We start from the raw sequence: 21,533 nt of genomic DNA on the forward strand, positions 1-21,533 counted from the left end.
CCACATTTGCTTATATAATATTAACTGCATTTCAAATTAATTTGTTGGAGATCAGGTGTTTGACCTGGCTGGCATGGTGGCACAATGGTTAGCACTGCTGCCTCACAGCACCAGGGACCCAGGTTTGACTCCTGGCTTAGGTCATTGTCTGTGTGGGGTCTTCATGTTCTCCCTGTGTTTGTGTGGGTTTCCTCCGGGTGCTCCAATTTTCTGCCACAGTCCAAAAGACGTGGTGGTTAGGTGAATTGGCCATGCTCAATTCTCCCTCAGTGTACCTGAACAGGCATAGAGACAAGGGAATTTTCAATGTAAGCCTTCTTTTGACACTAATAAATAAATTTTCAAACTTTGAGGTCTGTGATAATGCTCTGTAATGATAGTGGTGTGTAATGATAATACTGTGAAATGGTAATGATGTGAAATGATAACACCATGTAATGGTAATGTTGTGTAATGATAATACTATGTAATGATAACACCATGAAATGTAAGAGTTATGGGGAGAAAGCGGGAAAGTGGAACTGATCCACTTCAGATCAGCCATGATCTTGTTGAATGGTGGGGCAGGCTCAAAGGGCTAGATGGCCAACTCCTGCTCCTATTTCTTATGTTCTTATGTTAATGCTGTGCAATGATAATACAGTGTAATCATGGTACAGTGTAATGGTAATGCTGTATAATGATAATACTGTGTAATGTTAATGCTGTGAAATGATAACACTGTATAATGGTAATGCTGTGTAATGATGACACTATATAATGGTAATGCAGTTTAATGTTAATGTTGTGTAATGATAATACTGTGTAATGATAATGCTGTTTAATGTTAATGTTGTGTAATGATAACACTGTAATGGTATTGTTGTGTAATCATAATACAATGTCACGATAATACTGTGTATTGGTAATGCTGTATGTTTGTAATGCTGCATCAAAGTATGGCAATTGTTAACAAAATTAACTGGTTCTAATCTAAAAGACACCAGTGTTACTTCATGGATAAAAACAGAAAATGCTGAAAAATTTCAGCAGATCCGACAGCATCTGTGGGGCGAGAGTAGAGCCAACATTTCAAGTCTTGGAATGATACTTTGTCAGCTGCTTTCAGACCTGCTGAAATTTTCCAGCATCTTCTGCTTTTGTTTCAGATTCCAGCATCCGCAGTAATTCGCTTGTACTTAATAAGCAGACGGACAAAGATGACCCCTTTTGGTATCTCTCCATCAGGAAACTTCGCCAGGCTGCGTAAAGCGGTCCTGCGCCAGCTGAGCACCTGGAGCTGTCTGCTTTGCAGGGCTAATGTCTCTCCTGGAGAGGGCGACGTGGTCAAGCATTTCTCTCATGCTGAAGGCTGCTTAGAGTTGGACGCATTTCCGTCCCTGTCTGACGCTGCCTTGGAGCTGGAGAAATCGACACGGCGGCGGCGGCGGCGGGGTGAAATTGACAGATTGAAGGGAGCTCGGCTCTGCTCCCCTCCAGCGGCGTCTCTGACACGGTTGCTGCAGCTCAGCATTTCCAGCCAGGATTGTGGGTCTGAGTGAGTGAGTGTTTTAGCAGCCAGCCCCAGCCGGGACTTGCTGAGTTTGAAGTGAGCGGGATCGCGGTCGGGGGAATGTTGGAGCAGCGACCTGTTTCCAATTAGAATCGATCCAGGAGCTGGGAGCCGGCCGCAAGCGTGGCTGGATGGGAAATGGGCAAACGCTAAACTCAGCCGGGCACCCCTATCGCAGGCAGTTCTTCTCATGCTGCCTGCTTGAGGAGGAAAGGCAGGGAGAGGTATCCCTTTCCCAATGAACTCTTCCCCCCCTCTGGAGGATTTGATCTGTTGCGCGGTCCAAGTGCCTTTAGGGATTGAGGCGGGCTCTTCCTGAAGCTGCCTTGGTTTTTTTCTCTCTGTAAAACCCAAACAAACTTATTGTTTGGATTGAAGGAGGAATCTTGGCGAGTGACACCTTTTAAAAAGGGGGAATCCCGGGGCCTGTGCCAGTGTTTAAAAGAGCTGAGGGTCAGGCCAGAGCTGAAAGTGTCAGGGGATTGGGATGGGAGGGAAAGGTACATTGTCCCATTGACATGGGACACAAGGAAAGTCAGACCCCTTTCGTTTTTCTCCAGTATTTATGTTGCATCCGCGCGATTTAACTACTCGGACTGGGAAAGAGGAGAGAATCTGTCGGCACGGGGCAATTGGGCAGCTTTGGACTTTGTATTTAAAAATGAATTAAAGGACCGATGTGTGCCCGGAGCTGACGGAAATGTAGGCGTGTGGTAAGCTGCAGACAGTAAGCAGATAGATGCAGCACATTGCTGCTGCCACTGGCTTCTGACCGCCTTTTATTTCGGAATAACTTAAAGGAAAAATGCAGCTTGTCAGGAGACCATCATCGCCTGGCTTGGTGGAGGGTGTCATGTAAACGAGGAGAAGAAAAGCAGTCCCACTCTCCCCATCCCCATGCTCCAAGATGGACGAGTCTTCACTGCTGGACTTGCTGGAGTGTTCCGTGTGCCTGGAAAGGTTGGACACCACGGCCAAGGTGCTGCCCTGCCAGCACACCTTCTGCAAACGCTGCCTGGAGAAGATTGTGAGCTCCAGGAACGAGCTGCGGTGTCCCGAGTGCAGGATCCTGGTGGACTGCGGCGTGGAGGAGCTGCCGGCGAACATCCTCCTGGTCAGGTTGCTGGATGGGATTAAACAGAGACCGAGGAACGGCAGGTCAACTCCAACCTCTGGTCCCGGCTCATCAGCCTCGGGGAGTGCAGGATGCCCGGCCTCTTCATCCCTGGGGAGCAGCCTGAAGGAGCATCCCATTAACTCTAACCGGAGTTCTCCAGGAAAGGTAATATGCTGTTTTTTATTAACTCGTGTTACTGCTGCGGCTGTGATGTACTAATTGTGTGAGAGTGCACCAATCTGGGGTTTGACCCCTCCATTAAATCCCTGAAAGGAGGAATTCCCAATTTCACACTTTCACCGACACCACCCAAATATCCAGAGCCACTGGCTTTTGAACTGATGAATTTATTTAGTGATGCTTGAGTGATTTTTTTGATATTTCAGCTTCTTCCATGCCAAGCATTCTGACTCAGTTCAGTCAATCTGACTGTCTTCCTACTGAGCTTTCAGGGAAAGAGAAAGTTTTTGAGTTGGCGTATGTGGTCACATCAACCCACATCGAATTCAAAACAAAACAAATAGTAAACAATTTTAGGTTCAGATGCAGAACGTATCCGGTGTCAAATTACCAAACACTGTCAACACTTTGATTCACAAATATCGACCCTCCGAGTACACAGTTTTCTGGGCACATGTTACATTTTTGGCAGTTCAATTCAAAAATTGCAGCTTGGAATTGACAAAAGCTCTCAATGAAATGAGATACTGAAGCTGGGAGCTAACTGACTCATAAATAAGGTCCTACGGTTAGCAGATCCTTGGGGGACCACCGCCCCTTCCTCTTTTTCCTTCTTGGGGAACAGATGTGTACAGAGGAACTCAGGTGACTAGTGGATCAGTAAGTGGGTCATTTTAAGTTTGAAGATATCACCTCAGACTACCAGTTCCAGTTCAGTACACATCCCATCACAGAGGAACAAAAAGAACGTACGCTTGTGTTATGCAAACAACTGACTTCTGGGTATGGAAGATAGGTACCGATTGCTAATTTGTGATGAGTGACTGGAGCTGTTGAGTGAAGTGGAGGATAGTTCATGCACAGAGGTATCATTGAGTGAAGACTATCCTGTTAGGTTTTGGAACAGAAAATGCTGGAAATACTCAGCAGGTGGGGCAGCATCTGTAGAGGGCGAAGCAGAGTTCACGTTCGGGGTCAAGGTTGGAGGAGGAGGATTCTGGACATGTGTAACTGGAAAAGTTCAGAGAATTACATCAAGTCAGGATCCCAGTGTGATCCTAGTCTCTTCTGTCTTTTCCAGGGTAGGATTGGGATTGTGGCAGGGAACCCACATGGCTGAGGCAGGATGCCAACTGAGGGATTTAAAATGACAATCAAAAGCCCTCTTTCCCAACAGTGCATGGGTCCCACACAATGTTGGCAACTCAGCAGGTTGGAGAAGGCAAGTATACAACAGGAAGTCACTGAAGATGGAAATGGATAGGATAGCAGTATCATAAAGGATGAAACTGACTAATCTGAGGCCAGGAACAATCAAATGCTTGTGTTAGAGGCCAAGTGACCCTCTTGTTTCTGAGATTGTATAGCGACATATTCTACATGGAGCTCTGAGGGGAGGAGGTGCAACATTCTCCAGCTCAATACCCTTCATGACTGGTGCAGCAACTCCTAGGTGAGCATCAGCTCCAGCATTTACAGGTGGATGGAACAAAGGGGATAGCCACAGAGCAACACTTAAGTAATACGCTCAACTCAGGGTTGCCGTGTCCAGAGAGCTGCATTACGTGTTCAGCTTTTGGCAGTTTCAGATGCTGCTGCTCTTCTCTCCGCTAGACCACATCAATGGTTCAGTCCAGGTGTTGGGAATGTAGCAAGGGATATCTGTTCAAGGCCTTGCTGCTGATCCCAGTGAAGAACGCACAGACATAGGAGAGATAGAACCAGAGTCAGCTGACCATCAGGATCATAATAGAGCAAGCTACTGAATCACTTAAAATGTGATTCTGGTGCCTTGGCTGACCTGTGGGAGCTATGAGGAGATTGTCACTACTGTTATCTCTATTTCTCTCATTGCTCCCAAGGCCTACCTGTTAACCAAGAATGGGAGAGCCCCTGGCTGCATCTGATGGAGTGTTCAGCTATCAAACCAACTGTGTGACCAATGCTGTGTTTTCATTGTTGTGTGCCAACATATATTCTCTGACCTGCTATGTCCCTTTCTCCAAGAGTTAGTCATTTTTTCAATGGAGGTGTTCATCAGTGCAAATGCCTGGGACTTTTGGCACTCATGCCTGAGATGGATTTCTCCATTTTCTGTGCGAGGGTGCACACCACCCTGGAAATCCTGACAGATGCACACTTGTTTTCTGATAGTGCTCCACAAGTAGTTATTCAGTGTCAGACTACAAGACTCAGCATCCAAGTCCTTGATGCTGCATGGCTGTCCCTGCCTTGAACATCTGCTCCTGATTACAAGATGTTCTTCACTCTGTGCTACTATATCTATCTGATGCTGGACCCGTCAAGGTGTGTGTGTCTGAGCTGATGGAGGGTACACATGAATCGTGTAATGATGCTTCCTTAGAGTGATGTCCTTTCCCTGAGGACTGCACTTCCTCTTCCATCATCCCTTGTTGCATCACTGGCAATATACCTGTGGGAGTTGGAAGACGTGCTATAGTGCTGCACGTACATGAAATGGAGTCTCTTTAGCATAGTGCAAATCATGAAATTGAATGTCAATTTAACATGGCTGATGGGTCAGTACAAAGCTGCCGTGTGACAATATAATGCTTTCACCAAGTTTCCAGCTACTCCCATCTCTTCATTGACAATGGTCTATAGTGCATAACCCCTGCCCACCTCCAGGGCTTTCTCCTCCATTGCCATCAGGATGGCCATAGATTCAGCATCATTTCCAATTCTCTGCATCACTCGACAGTTGTGGGCTGCCTTCTTCTGTAATGAGAAAAGGCAAAGCGTTAGGATTGCTTGGAATAAATTAATTGCTAACAATGGAGGCAAAACATTTGGAGGGTTGTCACTGTGGGATGGTTGTAGTGAAGGATGTCTTAAGATGCAGATTTAAGGAGGAAATTGGGAAGAAATGATGATGGGCCATAATCTTCTAGTTCCAGGGCAGTGTACCTGGGAGGGCACCACAAAGATGCACTGGGTAAGGATTTCATGGCAATTGCCCAGGAAATCCATACTTCCTATGGGCCATTACCATAGGCCAGGAACCATCTAATAATGCAATATAAATCACAACTTTGGATGGTTCCAACTTTCATACTGCAATAAGTAACTAGAAAATGTTAGAATAATTTAACCGCTTCTGGGTAACTATTATACTGACCTCCTCTGAACTTCAGTGGGACACCTCCCATGGGATTCCTCCCATGTCCCAACCTCCCCTACCCTGACTGACTACCCCACCGCATTCGGTGCGACCTATTGGCTGACCCAACTTGACTCTCCCCTCCCCACCAGCTGAGGCCCATCTCAACCCTAACATATTCTGCGGACTACAGGCCCAATCTGACTCCCCAAAGGCATACCCACTTACCTGATAACTTACCTTGTGCCTAGCTTGTCAAAGTGGCAGGACCTCACACAGCAGTTAGTGTTGTAAAAAAGGGGGCACGGCTCACTTACCTTTGACTGATCTGCTCTCAACTGTAGGTTCTGGGAATGTGCTGCACAACACAGAATCATAGAATCCCTGCAGTGCAAAAGGAGGTCATTCAGCGCATGAAGTGTGCACCGACAGCAATCCTACCAAGCTCTCTTGCTGTAACCCCATGTATTCACCCTGCTAAACCCCCTGACACTAAGGGCAGTTTGCAATGGCCAATCCACCTAACCCACACATCTTTGAAATGTGGAGAAAACCGAAGCATCTGGAGCAAACTCCATACAGACAGTGACCCGGGTCCCTGGTGCTCTGAGGCAGCAGTGCTAACCACCGTGCTGCTGTGCCGCCCTAAAAGAAATTATGAACATCGAACGGAATTTATGGGCCAACATGTGGCTCAAATTATATCGGGGAGTTGATTTAGCTCAGTTAGCTGGACAGCTGGGTAGTGATGCAGAGTGATACCAACAGTCTGGGTTCAATTCCTGTACCCATTGAGATTATTCATGAAGGCCCATCTTCTCAACCTTGCTCCTTCCCTTACATCACCACAAGACAGCTCATCCCCTCAATGGGCTGGTTTCAGGTGGTGGGAATTGCTATTTGCTCATTGACTGATAGATATTTCTGTATGATTTCATATGCTGTGACTATAAATTATATATGACAAGCATATATTTTAAACCTTGACACTCAGAACTCATTTGCTTGCAATGTTGCTCTTTAACAAAATACATTTAAATGATTATTTTGTTCAATTTCTTTTGGTGAATAGTTGAGAAGAGAACATAAGGTATTAATCTCAGTAATACAATTGAAAGCACACACTAGTCTGTCCATAGGTTAGAGGGCACATGATTTATTGTTTAGTGGCAGAGCTGTCAGCATCTGCTTCTGGTGATTATGCAGTGTAGGCGCAGGAATAATGGGTCCATTTCATTATTTACGTCATTTGAGTCACAAAGAGGGCAGGTTGTCTTATCTGCTGCGATGTCCAAACACCTGCCGATTTTGTAGCTAATTGCGAGCATTAATTTGAAGCTTTCCATCATGTGCTTCAAGTGTAGTTTGAAAGCTCACTATCTCCCTCGTTACCAACTATCATTTCACCACCTACATCATCTGATACTTTAGTTCAGTGGCCTACTAAAATCTATTTTTAACTCCTCACATGCCAAATTAGTCACTTTTTTTTCAGTGAATGAATTCCAGTTTTGTGACAAAGGGCCTTCCTTGCCTGCTGCTACTCAATTTGAAACAACATTGTATGCCTTACAGAATCACCTGACATTCAAATGTGCATCTCATCAATTCCACATTTCAGAGCATGGTACTGGACTGTACCCAGTAACTTTTCTGAAAGTGAGCGGCACAATGGCACAGTGGTTAGCACTGATGTCTCATAGCGCCAGGGACCCAGGTTTGATTCCCAGCTTGGGTCACTGTGCGGAGTCTGCATGTTTCCCCTGTGTCTGCATGGGTTTCCTTCGGGTGCTCCAGTTTCCTCCCACAGTCCAAAGATGTACTGACTAGGTGGATTGACCATGCTAAAATTGCATCTTAGTGTCAGAGGGTCTGGCTAGGATAAGTGCATGGGGTTATGGGGATAGGGCCTGGTTGGGATTGTGGTTGGTGCAGATTCGATGGGCCGAATGGTCTCTTTCTGCACTGTAAGTTTTTGTGAAGCAGTTGCACTGGAAATCTATTGTTCCTTGTGTGGTAAAAGAAAAGTTTGTAAAATATCTTGAAATACAGTTGCATCTTGGCACTTCTATGAGATAACTTTGTTACTTGGTGCATTTCCAGGTAAAGTGCCAGAATGGATTGTGATATAACTTTACTCTGCCAGTTACATGGATATCAGATGATCTCAGGCCACTTTTCCAAAGTAGTTTGAGGCTAGAAATGATTGCCAGCAGGTTATTTGATCACAGAGAACATTATGGCTAAACCTGATCTTACTCATACTTGGATGACCCCATGCACACAAATTTATAGCACCAGCCATTGGTTTAATGCTTGGAAGTAGAAAGATATTAATTCCCTTTCCTATCTTGGGGCACAGGAGCTAACTGTAGTACAGTAACTGCTGCTCTATCTGAGATCAACTCATTTATAGGTCGGAAAATGAAATTTATCTCTTTATTTGACTGTGTTACTTGTGGGATAAATTGGCTGAGCTACTGAGTGTGAGTTTTTAGCAATGTGACAAAATTCAGTTATGTTGGTAAGCCTGGTAGAGGTTGTCCGTAGCTGTAACCAATTCTTGATGAATTCCGTAGGTTCCCCTTCCACCACTGCCAGTGCAGGAGGATTGGCACAATTGTACGTTAAAAAATTTGAAAACCTGAGCTGTAAATTGTGCAATATTATAGACCATTTCTTGATAACTTTGGGCTAGACATTCTGAAATTTATCCATGAATAGATCAGAATAAGATTTGCAAATGATTGCATTGTTTGCTGTTACGCTGCTAACATTGTGTCAAATCCGTCCTGATTATATTCAGCAAGCTGACTTTGATTCAGACAATGAGTGCCTCTTACTAAACTTGAATTTGACCTGAGGTAACCACCCCTCCACTCCACTTGTTGGGGCAGGGCTGTCAGGAGTACTGGTGCTATTTGAAGTTGTTTGATTGAATTATTCAGTACAGTAATCTTGCTTTAATGGAGGCTTGCTGCATTCCTGCAATTGATAGTGAAATCCATAGTTTATTGTAGTTTGGGGGCAATTGCTCCAGACTGAATGGATGGTCCACATAAAAGGGGATTGATTCTGACAATGTCAGGGAATAGGATCTAGATTGCATGTGATTTTGAATGAATGAAATCATCATCCTGGACTGCATTCAGGTCAAGGCTTTTGGGGAGGATACAAAAACATTACCAATAAAACTGACGGCCTGTACATTCCAACAGTTGCAGAATCCCATGCTTTTGTTTACTGGATTGTGAACACTCAACAAAGTTTATTTATTATTCACAAGTAGGCTTACATTAACGCTGCAATGAAGTTACGGTGAAAATCCCCTAGTCACCAAACTCTGGTGCCCGTTCAGGTACACAGAGAGAATTTAATATCGCCGACGCACCTAACCTGCACAACTTTCGGACCGTGGGAGGAAACCGGAGCACCTGGAGGTTACCCACGCAAACATGGGGAGAACATGCAAACTCCACACAGACAGTTACCCAAGCTGGGAATTGAACCCGGGTCCTTGCCTCAGTGAAGCAGTAGTGCTAACTACTGTGCCACGTCTAGCAATGCATATGGCATTTTGAAGGTATGCAGGAAGGGTTTTGCTAGCTGAAATTCGAGAAGAAATCTTTAGATTTCAATTGAAATGTTATCCCACCTTTAATTACATACATTTTCACTATTTTGGCACCATTTTTAAAAAGTATTATGTCAAGTTTTCTGGAAGGATTTCAATCCTTTGATTTACTATTGTTACAAATGGAAGTTACATAACTACAGCATTTAAACTGCTCAGTTGCTTCTTATTTTCAACATTATACGTGTCATTTTCAGTTAACTTGCACTTATTGAACTTTAAGTAGGACATGCGAGGAATGCTGAATTATGAGTTTCAGTTTTATTTTTGATGCACTTGGAACAACAAGATGATTAAAATCCATTTAACTGCTCAGATACATTGCCAAAATGAAATAGTTTTGCAGCTAAACTGTGGTTATACAAGTGATGAAGGGACTTGGATCGATAACTATGTAAAGGGATTGCAATACATGTCTTGGCTATACTGTCCAGCTGACTTTGCCCCATTATTGTTTTTGCACCTTGTACAATTCAGGTTGGGGTGTCAATTTCATTTTTAAGATGCCTTTACTGCTGTTGCATTAATTTCTGGATTAAATGAAATGGTGGAAAACTCCCACTCGCTCCCGACACACAACACAGATTAAAGGCCAGTCGTGTCTATATAGCCTCAGGCTGCTTTGTGAAAGTAAAACAAAAAGAACAATGGCTCAACATTTTGCTTGATTGCCTTTGAGGATTAAGGAGCTTTTATGTGCAGAATGTTTCCTCAAAAAACTAAATAGATGAGACAAGGTCTATCGTAGGAGAGTACATTAAAAATAGAGCAAGTTTTATTTGATTCGCAGTGGTGTGCAATCTACTCATTCCATGATTTCTCACATTTGGATCACAGAATCCCTACAGTGCAGGAGGAGGCTATTCAGCCCTTTAAGCCTGCCCAACAACAATCCCACCTAAACCCTATCCCCATAATCCCAGGTATTCATCCCACTAATACTAAGGAGCAGCACGGTAGCACAGTGGTTAGCACTGCTGCTTCACAGCTCCAGGGACCTGGGTTCAATTCCTGGCTTGGGTCACTGTCTGTGTGGAGTTTGCATGTTCTCCTCGTGTCTGCGTGGGTTTCCTTCAGGTGCTCTGGTTTCCTCCCACAGTCCAAAGATGTGCGGATTAGGTTGATTGGCCATGTTAAAATTGCCCCTTAGTGTCCTGGGATGCTTAGGTTAGAGGGATTAGTGGGTAAAATATGTAAGGATATGGGGGTAGGGCTTGTGTGGGATTGTGGTTGGTGCAGACTCGATGAGCCAAAGGGCCTCTTTCTGCACTGTAGGGTTCTATGGTTCTATGTAATCCCCCTAACCTATGCGCCTTTGGACAGTAAGGGACAATTTAGCATGGCCAGTCAACCTAACCTGCACACCTTCGGACTGTGGGAGCACACTGGAATACCCAGAGGAAACTCTCGCACACACAGGGAGAATATGCAAACTCCACACAAACAGTGTCCTGAGGCCGGAAGGGAAGCCAGGTCTCTGGTGCTGTGTGGCAGCAGTGTTAACTAGTGTGCCACCTTATCTTCTGGAACCAGTTCAAAGTCATCCTTACATCATAAGGACTTGCTTCTTTCTCTTTTCATATCTAGTTAACTCCTATTCCCTCAAACTGACTTTCATGAAGGGGGATGAATTGGAGGTTCTTTCCTCTGACTAAAGCTGGGATATCTTCCAGTCTTGCTTAAATTCTCACGAACCTGGTCCTAAATCTGAGCACAAGCACCCACCTGCATTCTTACATTGAACAATAAAGATTTGCTGTCTCTATCTCTCAGCCCTCTCTGCCTTCTCAGATCCTTGCAGACTGAACCTGTCTGTAATGTTCAATGATATTCTAAGGAAACACTGTGTAGGCCAATGGCTGCCTATTGACTCTCCTCTTAAAGCCCATCTCCATGCCAATGTGAATCACATGGGCCTTGTATCCTGATAGAAATGTAATTAATTTTCCTTTCAATTCCCATCTTGAAACAAAATAGACAATTTAAAATATAACTTCACAAAATTTGACATTCGTAACACCTCCTGGAACTTTAGTAACCAACTGTCATCACATCTCAGGTCATTGCTTACAGGTGTGAATATCCCATACCTTCTTCCCAATAAAGCAACCTCGCTAATCTTTCACACCCAAACTACTCAGGGCTGCTGTCAGCAGAATTTAGAACAGGTCACACAATCCCCTTCATTCCTCTATTCTACCCAAAATTGAAGATGCAGTCCCAAAATATAACAATCTTATAAATTCTCAGGCAGAATTCTCCCAAAAACTTTCACAATGGCAAAAATAATGGAGTGATCCATGTCAGTTTCTTAGCCACTCATCATGCTTCAATTCTTCCATACTCAGGCACTTTTTTGGAGAGTTGGGAGTTTTGCCAGTGCTGGGTGTGGGGTATAAATATGCCAATGAGCCTGGCTTCAGAGCGCCTGAATGCCATTCCATAATGGCACACTGATCTCTCAGTACACTGGGAGACCCCCTGCCTCCCCTCAAGGACATTGGTATGTCCTCCCTTCCCCCTCCCACAGCATGTTTCCCAACCCCTCTCCGACACGGGTGGCCGTGTTGGTGTCCTCCCGAAGGGTTCCCCATCATGACTTCTGACGTACCCTCTCCCAATCAGAAACATCCTCCGCGATCCACCCTTGCACGATATCACCCCTCTCCCTTCCATCATGACCTGACACCTCCCCCCCACCCACCCAGCCCCAAGCCTCCACATAGTCAACCAATCATGGCCCCCACTCACCCGCCCCCCGGCATTGCCACTGGTGCAGTGGCGGTACCCTTCCAGTTGACACTGCTGGTCTCTCTGGTGGTTACTCAGTGCCAGATGGGCGCAGCCTAATGAGCATGCCTCAACCACCCAGGGTCTTCAATGGCCTCTGAGACCCCCAGCATGACCATTGTGTCAAGTCTCTGCAAGTGAAGACCAGTAGTGATTCTCCCATTATCATGCCGTGCCCATCGGTCAGTGGATTCCATGCACTGGGACTTGAATGGGCTAAGCAAATTTAAACGTTATTTTTAAATATGCCAATCAGACTCGTGCCCATATGGGGCACAATCCGGTTTGCTCCATTAGGAAGGGACCTGGAGAATCGCAAACTGTTTTGCACCAGATCCAAACTAAATTTTAGGCCTGCAAGCTATTCTGTGGGACTGGCGCAATCTATTAACAGCGTGGCGAGGTTGGAGAATCACTCTCTCTCATGATTGTAATACCTCCCCCACTAAAAGATGAAACATCATCAAAGTGCTAAGTTTTCAAAAATAGTATCTAAGATATAATAGTGTAAACAATCTGAACGCTAACTTACTACATAAACACAAGTAATATTCAACATTTTGCAAATAAAAAGCCCAACTTGCAGCATCAATATTTAACTGGATCAACCAAATGCATGTAGCAGTTAGTAGTTAAGGTTCACTTGGCACTGATTTTTAAAGTTACTTCTCTCACATAAATGAAAATTTATTTTGCTGCAAGTGGCTCTGCCTCCGTGATGCATCATAATAAATCTCCTTTCTCCGATTGAATAGATTTCACAGCATTTTCATGTCCTTACTTAAAAGATGGACACTCAATTCAGCCTGAGTAACTTTGTCATGAAACACACTGTCACTTGCTAACAAAACCTGTGATTTCAAATTCCCTTAGGTGTAGGCTGTAAATCAAAATCAAGTTTTTTGTCACAACTCCTCTTCTCATGAGACTTCAACATATCCTTTTGTTCTTTCAAATCAGTCTGTGAATAACTTGGCCCAGCTTCTAATGCCCCATCTCCATTCTTTTCCATTGCTGCAAGCTTTTATTATCCAGCCAGCCCAACAGTCCTTCAGTGCTTCTCTTGGTCCTTCCTCTGCCTCTGGGCGTTATCAAATTTCTTGTCCAATATCCAGTCTTAGATGAGATGCAATTCCTTCCAGCTAATCCTTGGAAAGGTCAAACTTTTTGCCCACATCAGGAATACCATATCCTTACCACCAACTGCATCAATCCCTCTTGTGTCAGACTGAATCAAATTGTTTGCAATCTGGGTGCCCTTATTTGACTCGGAGGTAAACTTTCCATCTTCCACTGTCAAGAAATTACAGCATATCCAAACATTTCACTCTCTGCATCCTATTCCCCACCAAGGCTTGCTCATCTATCACCTTGTCCTTGCTAACCTACATTGCTTCATGATCCACTGAGTCAATTTTCACATCCTTGGATTTAGATTCCTTCATGACTTCACCCTCTCTATTTCTGTAACCGCCACCAAACCTATGCCAACCCCTGGAACTCTTATCTTCCGTCCATTGGCTGCTGGATTCCTTTTCTCCCCTTGCTGCAATATTGGAATCCCTGCCCTAACCTCAGCTTCTCCACCCATCCTTCACTCCTTCAAGACCCTCTTTAAAACTCACCTCTAATCAGGAGGTCAGTCCCCCTAATAACTTTCCTTATTTCCACCTCCATTTTTGTTTGATTATATTTCCCCAAAACGTCTTGGAACAGTTACAATGTTAAAGATGCCATGTAAAGTGCAAACTCTTGCTAACAATGAGGAGGAGTGGACTATAAATTCCTCTGGCATTTTTGGGAAATTTCTCAATGTCTACTCAACAGATATGATAGTATTTGTGAATTGGCTTGTTTGAAAATTCATTTAGATGAATTATTACTTCTTACATTTATTCCTTTTCCTCATCCAAGAAACTACTACTATGTAGCTTATAACTCCAGTCTTCATGGTTGCCATCTGGCACCAGTGCAGTGTGTCATGCAACAGTGATAAAATTGATTAAAGAAAAAAACTGTTTCTGAAGCCAACAAAACATGTCGGAACCCAAACGCTATATGATTGCCAGCATAATTCTTTAAATGAATTTGCTATGAGTATGTCTGTCGCTCTGCGAACTATTACATAATTGACATAAATTGTGTGGAATCCACTGTCAATTGGATGCTTGAAACTTGGCTCTAAAGATAGCCCACCTTGATCCTACAAAGGATGTGGCTCTTAACAGTTGGTGCAGTGATGCATTCTGTTTGACTTGGCTGTGATTGTTTTTCCTTCAGTGTGATAAATGTTAAACTGTGATGGCTTGCTGAGTTTACAGTTTGGGAGTCTGAATGAGGTTTGATGTGTTGGAGAATGCACAGTTTCTGATTTATTACTCACTTGAAGCCTGGCCATTGGGGGAGCACGAAGGTCTCTAATAGATTCAGTGCTGTAGTTATTGCTTTTCATTGTGCTAATGACAGTTTAAGAGGAGGAGGCTGGTTGCTTACTTTTGCTGCTGGAAATGCAGGTTGCCATCATGATTGAAATTGATGAAAAATTTCTGATCCTCACAACATTCATTACAGTGAAAGAATGTCTGCACTAATCTGCTTTTACAGCACAGGAAAATAATCCTGTACGTGAGCTGCTGATAGCGCTGTTGCCAAGTAGCTTTGCACAGTTGTACTGGGATTCAGACTGGGAAGGTTTCACATTTTATTCTTGATCGGTTTTGAGTTATCCAGGTGGTGGTAGGGGTATGATAATTTGTCACAGCATTCTTTGATTAGAGAGGGGGGGATGATGGAGGTTGGTGGGGGGGGTGCGGGTGGAGAATTGGAGAGAATTCTCACTCCTGGGCTGGATTTAATCTTGGAGGTGGAGGCCCAGCTCCTCCCAGATAAAATACTGGGGGCAAACCCATCTCCCCAGGGCCAGAAACATCTGACCTGCTGGGAACAATGGCCAATGCTAGGACTGCAGCCAGTCCCGCATGAGGAGCAATGATGGTGGACAGGCTACAAGATAAGTGGAGTGGTTTCGTGGGGTCAACCAGGCAGGCCTGAAAATGGCTGGGAGGAAGTGGGGATGACAGGGAGACCTAGTGGAGATTAGGGGAAAACAATCAGGGGTGATCATGGCTGGGCATAGAGTGCCTGAGCAGGAGAGACTTACTCCCAAATTTACAGCCAATCTGCCACATGGTGTGGTCAATGCCAGTAAAATATAACCGGTAGCAGGAGGAGACCCTGGAGTGGTTATTAACTGGCTATTCAAGGGCCTCACTTTGTTCAAGGCCATGTTGGCCACATGATACATATCCCACTATTGATAAATGCCAGCTGAAGTGGGTAGGTGGCAGGGATGATGCCCCCTGCCCGGTAACCTGATTTTACACTCTGCCTGCCAGTTGGTTTCTGGTGGGGATGAGAGGTGTACAGATAAAATTCCAGCCTGTGACCCCTTGCAGGATGCATGAATCCAAGATTGAAGCGAGTTTGAACTCCTTTGTTTAGCTCATTGATACTCACTGTCTTGGCCCATACGTGAAGAATATCTATTTGGAGTGAATTCAGTCTCCATCCGGTAGCACTCAAACATGAGCAAGTGACTTGAGGAGAGGACAAGAGAAACTTGAAGGGGGGGGGTGAAAATAGTTCAGAAAAAACCTAGTGGAATCTCAATGATCCAAACTTCCATTATCCATCGTAGAAATCAGAATTTAATTCTGCTTAAACTAACTCAACTACAACTGAACATTTTTAATTCATCCTTTGCCAGCTGTTCATCCAGGAGATAATCCAAGTATTTATTACTGAGCAGAACTTTATGTCTGGTCAGTTTCGCCATTTGGGCCAGGGATCAGACTGGCAGTAGTTTTCCCTAAGAATGTATCTCATTTTTTTTTCACAATTAGATTTTCTTTACAAAATTGGAACATCCTGAGAGTTTGCTTCTTCCAGGTGAAGTAGAAAATTGTTCAACACTGATTCCCATTTTGTACTGCATTAGAATGCACTCTCACTTTTTTTTATATTTAAGTTCAGCTTGATGAAGCTGACGGCTTTAGCATATTGTCCGAGGCACTAGCGGTACATGTTGAGGCCATATTTCCAGGTCAAGCCGTGTCAGTTTGTACAGATTTGGCATGACGAAAGCCCTGGCCGAATACCCTGGTACGAGATCAGTAAAAGCTGCTGATGACCCTTGGCAGCCAGAGATTATTATCTGATAATCATCTCTCTTAATTGTTTGCATATCAAAACTGAATTCAATTTGAAAGTTAGGGATAGTGAATGCTAATAAGATAATTTTGGTCCCTCGGAGAAGAGGAGGAGTCATATGGACTCAAAGTGTTAACTGTTTTTCTCCACCACAGCTCCCTCATAGAAACCTGGGTTCAATTCTAGCCTTGGGTTACTGTTGGAATTTGCATGTTCTTCCCATGCCTGTGTGGGTTTCCTCCAGGTGTTCCAGTTTTCTCCCAAAGATGAGTATGTTAGGTGGATTAACCATGCTAAATGTGCAAAGCGGTTCAAACAATGTTCAGTTGGTGTGAAATGTCACACATCACTTAGTGATTGTCAATCATTTTGCACACACTCAAGATTCAGGGCTCAATTTTAAACGTTACTTGCCCGGCAGTTAAAATCGTCAAAGTGCCATCTAAACTGACCATCATCAAGTTTAACTTATTTTGGAGAGTGGATTTGTAAAAGGACCTAAAACATGATGGAACAAATGAGTTTCAGTTTAGATCTCAGATTGTACTAGATATGCAAATTCTCTACCCTGCTGCAGAGTGAAAACTCTCCCATCACACATTATTTATTCCCACATCTGCTTGGCATACAGCTGCGTGTTTCTCACCTGAACATTCACATCAAGTTGATGTGAATCAGTTTTAGTAAGTTAATTCTGATCTGTCAGTAAGTTCATGATGATGATAGATCCATTAAGTAACTCAAAACGGAATGATATTCATTATCCTGTACAAATGTCATGTGGAGCTGAGACTTTGCAGCCTCAGAATTAATGTTAATGTTAAGAGCGGAATATTAATGGGCTATTCCTCTGTCGTATCTGATGGGAGATATTGATCCATTTATAATAAAAATCTTCTGTTTTGGGTAGTTCCTCAGGTTCAAGGCTGACTTGCTTGCATTCCAATTTGATGGATTCTAAGATGCACCATCTTGGATCATCTTAAGATATACCATACGGGATCTGCAGACTCTGCCATGAGGGGCAGATGCTGCTTAAAGGGTTGTATTGATGTGTTTCTTAGAGGTATGAGCTTTGAGGTCCAACTCCTCAAATTTTCCTCTGCACATTCCCGATGAAGTCTTTGATGTGCTTGGTGCCTTCTGAATGAATATTTTGGCCAGTCAAATGCAAGAGTTGATGGGTATGTTTGACCTTTTTCTGATGCTTTGGGGACTTCACTAACATGTCTCCTAGGAGTCTCCTGTTGACTGCGTTCCTGATAGAGCAGCTGCTTTGGGAGTCTGGTGTCAGGCATTTGAACAACATGTTCTGTCTAGCGGAGCTGGTTTTAGTGATTAACAGCATGATACTGAGCAAGTTGGCTTGCATAGGGGAAAGAACATGAAAAGTATAGAAGTCATTTTAGTCACATGGCAAGATTCCTCAAATGACACTGTGATGAATGAAAACAATCTGTTTTTTTGTTAGCTGGATATTTGAGAACTTCTTGTTCTTATCTCACATAGAGCATGTGCAATTGGAGGTGATGTTAGTTCAGTGTTGGCCCTAATATATGGTGAAAAAAAAGGATAATCCATTCAGACCTGCCTGATTATTCTTTCCCATGATTCTCTGCTCCTCACTTTGCCTAGCTACCAAAATCCAATTTTACCCTCAATCACTTTTAACTACCCCAGCTACTTTGTGGTCCTCCTCTGTCCACAACTTGCCCTTGTAATTTTCTGTTTAGGAACATGGGAGAAGCAGTGGATCATTTTGCCCTTTGAGCCTGCTTCACCATTCAATAAAATCATGCTTGATCTGGTTTGGTCTCAATCCACTTTACTGTTTGCCCCTCATAACCCTTGCAAAAGTCGATCTAACTCAGCCTTGAATAAATTTAAAGACTCAGCTGTCACTACCTCTTTGGGAAGTGAATTCCATGTGCTAATGACCCTCTGAGTGAAAGAGTTTCTCTTTATCTCTATCTTAAAAGGGAGAACTCCTTATTCTTAAAATTATGTCTCAGTGTGAGTTCCAGTTTCCCCGATAAGAGGTAGCATCCTATCGGCATCCACCTTATCCAGTTCTCTCAGGGTCTTGTATGGTTCAATGAGATCATCTATCATTCTCATCACCCCCAGTGGGTATAGGCCTAACCTGTTCAATCTTTCTACATAAGATTAGCCTTTCATTCCAGGAATGAGTTGTGTTTACCTTCTCTGAACTGCTTTGGAAGCAATTATATCCTTTTTTCAAATAGAGATCAAAACTGTGCACAGTACTCCCTAAATGTGGTCTCACTAAGGCTCTGTGCAGCTGTACATTTTAAAAACGCTTCTGTCTGCTTTTTATCTCCCTGTGTTCACAATCCAAGAACAGGGTTTATGTCAGACAATCCCTGCTGATTGCCCTGGACAAGGGCCGTCCCTGTACATTGGCTGTGAAGTGTTTTCTGAGACAGGCTAACAAATTGCTTATCCTTCACGATCTTTAAGGAGAGAACTTCAAAGCTTCACTTATTTGCATTTATACTACCTTTCATCTCAATGCCTTTCGTGAACATGTGGATGTATATACTTAGCTCTACAACACAATCTTAAAACATCTCTCTTCATTTCCAATCCTCACAGTGCAGCAAAAAACTCAAATCTTTTTCACAGTGCCATTTAAAAAAAAGTCTTGCCATTGAATACATCTTTTTTCATGGTCAACAGCTGTCCCAAAGTGCTTTCCAACCAATGGCGAACTTTTGCAGCATAGTTATTGCTATAATGTAAGAAACATGGCAACTAATTTACAACAGCAAGCTCTCACAAATTGCAAAGTGATAAGGACCAGATAATCAATTTTTGTGATGTTAATTGAGGGGTAAATATTGGACAGAAGAATGGGGATAACTCCCCTACTCTTCATCGAATGGAATCATTTGTGCCCACCTGAATTGACAGACAGAGATTTGGTTTAGTGATAGACGTCACCTCTGACAATGCAGCACTTCCTCAGTACTGCACTTGAGTATCAGCTAGATATTTTGTGCTCAAGTTCTTGAGTGGATTTCAACCTACATCCTTGAGGACTGTGCTACTAATTAATTGTACTCAAATCGAATGCTGCCTTGAGGGCAGTTATTCTCACTGTTCTGAAGTGTTAAGTAGTTTGCAGGCACAAGTTTGGGTGCCTTCATTGGTTCGCCAGTCAAAGCTCCATAAAAATCAGGGGAAAGCTTGCACTCCAAACTAGCTGATCATGCATTCAAAGAGGCCTGTTGTTGGCAGTCTTACTCTCAATCATCAGCAAAGTGATGGATAGTGTCATTGGCAGGGCTACCTACTTAACAATAATCTGCTTACTGATGCTGAGTTTGGCTTCTGCTGGGACTATTTGGCTCCAAACTTCATAACATTCTTGGTCCAAACATGGACAGAAGAGCATAAGTCCTGAGGGGAGGGTGACTTCCCTTGACATTAAGGCAGCATTTGACTGAGTGTGGCATCAAGGAGATCTAGAAAATTGGAGTCAGTGGGAATCCAGGGAGAATTCTCCATTTGTTGGAGATCTGGCATGAAGGAAGATGCTTGCAATTATTGGAGGTCAATCATCTCAATATAGGACGTTGCTGCAGGAATTCATTAGGGTAGTGTCACAGACACAACCATCTTCAGTTGCTTCATCAATAAACTTGCCTCCATTATAAGCTCAGAAGTTTGGATGTATGTTGATCATTGCAAAGTATTCAATTCCATTAATAATTCCTCAGATAATAAAGCAGTACTGATTAGTGTGCAACAAGACCTGAATAATATTTGGATAAATTAGTGGAAACAAGGTTCTCACTGTACAAGTGCCAGGTACTGACTGTCTCTGACAAGATAGTGTTTAACCACCACTCCAACTTTCAGCAAGATTATCATAATTCAAACCCTACCAGCAACATCCTAGGGGTTACCATTGAACAGAAACAGTATGGAACCAGCCGTATAAATACTGTGGCTATAAGAGCAGATCAGAAGCTGGGAGTTCTGTAGTGAGTAACTTAGACTCTCCAAAATCTTCCACTATCTATAAGGTTCAAGTCAGGAGCGTGATGGAATACTCTTCACTTTGATAAGTGTGGCTCCAAGGACACTCAAGGAACTTAAAATTATCCAGGACAATGTCATTTGTTGGAGATCAGGTGTTTGACCTGAGCTGCATGGTGGCACAGTGGTTGGTACTGCTGCCTCACAATGCCAGGGACCCGGGTTCAATTCCGACCTCGGGTCACTGTCTCTGTGGAGTTTGCATACTCTCCCCATGTCTGCATCTCCGGTTTCCTCCCACAATCCAAAGATGTGCGGATTAGGTTGATTGGCCATGTTCAGTTAATGCTAGTGTCGGGGGAATAGCAGGGTAAATGTGAGGGGTTATGGGAATAGGGCCTGGGTGGAATTGTGGTCAATGTAGGCTCAGTGGACAGAATAGCCTCCTTCTGCACTGGAGGGGTTCTATGATTCGATGACAAAGCAGCCTGCTTGATTGGCAGCCCATGCACCATTTAAAACATTCATGCTCTTCAGTGATGCACAGTGATTAGCGTATGTACCATCTACAATATATACTGCAACAACTTGCCATGGCTTCTTCACCAGCACCTCCCAAATCAATAGTCTCGATCATCTCAAAGGACAAAGGCAATAAATGCATGGGGACATCACCACCTGCAAATTCCCCTTGAAGTCACACCTCAGCCTTGAATTGCAAATATATCCCCATTCCTTCATCATAGGTGGGTCAAAAACCTGGACCTCCGGAACAGCTTTCTGAATGGGTGTTCCTACACCACATAGACTGCAGTGGTTCATAATGGCAACTCACCACCACCTTCTCAAGGGCAATTAGAGATGAGCAATGAATGCTGGCTTTGCAGTGATGTTTCTATCCTGTGAACAAATAAAGGAAAAAGCC

The 21,533-nt window shown here is 43.7% G+C and overlaps 1 protein-coding gene across 2 annotated transcripts in view; it reads left to right on the forward strand.

Moving 5' to 3' along the window:
* The first annotated feature begins 1,375 nt into the window (after positions 1-1,375).
* LOC145349004 (E3 ubiquitin-protein ligase SH3RF3-like) overlaps positions 1,376-21,533 on the forward strand; it is a 312,100-nt gene continuing 291,942 nt past the window's right edge. Inside the window, exons 1-2 of one of the 2 annotated variants that reach the window (XM_080197201.1) lie at positions 1,376-1,537; positions 2,113-2,834. In XM_080197201.1, coding sequence (XP_080053327.1) covers positions 2,460-2,834 — 375 coding nt within the window. In that variant the 5' untranslated portion in view covers positions 1,376-1,537; positions 2,113-2,459. Of the gene's footprint in view, positions 2,835-21,533 lie in introns of both variants that reach the window. The other variant, XM_080197200.1, reaches the window with a different exon arrangement.

Source organism: Carcharhinus amblyrhynchos, chromosome 10 (assembly GCF_965287045.1).
Source record: "Carcharhinus amblyrhynchos chromosome 10, sCarAmb.v2.hapA, whole genome shotgun sequence".
NCBI lineage: Eukaryota > Metazoa > Chordata > Chondrichthyes > Carcharhiniformes > Carcharhinidae > Carcharhinus > Carcharhinus amblyrhynchos.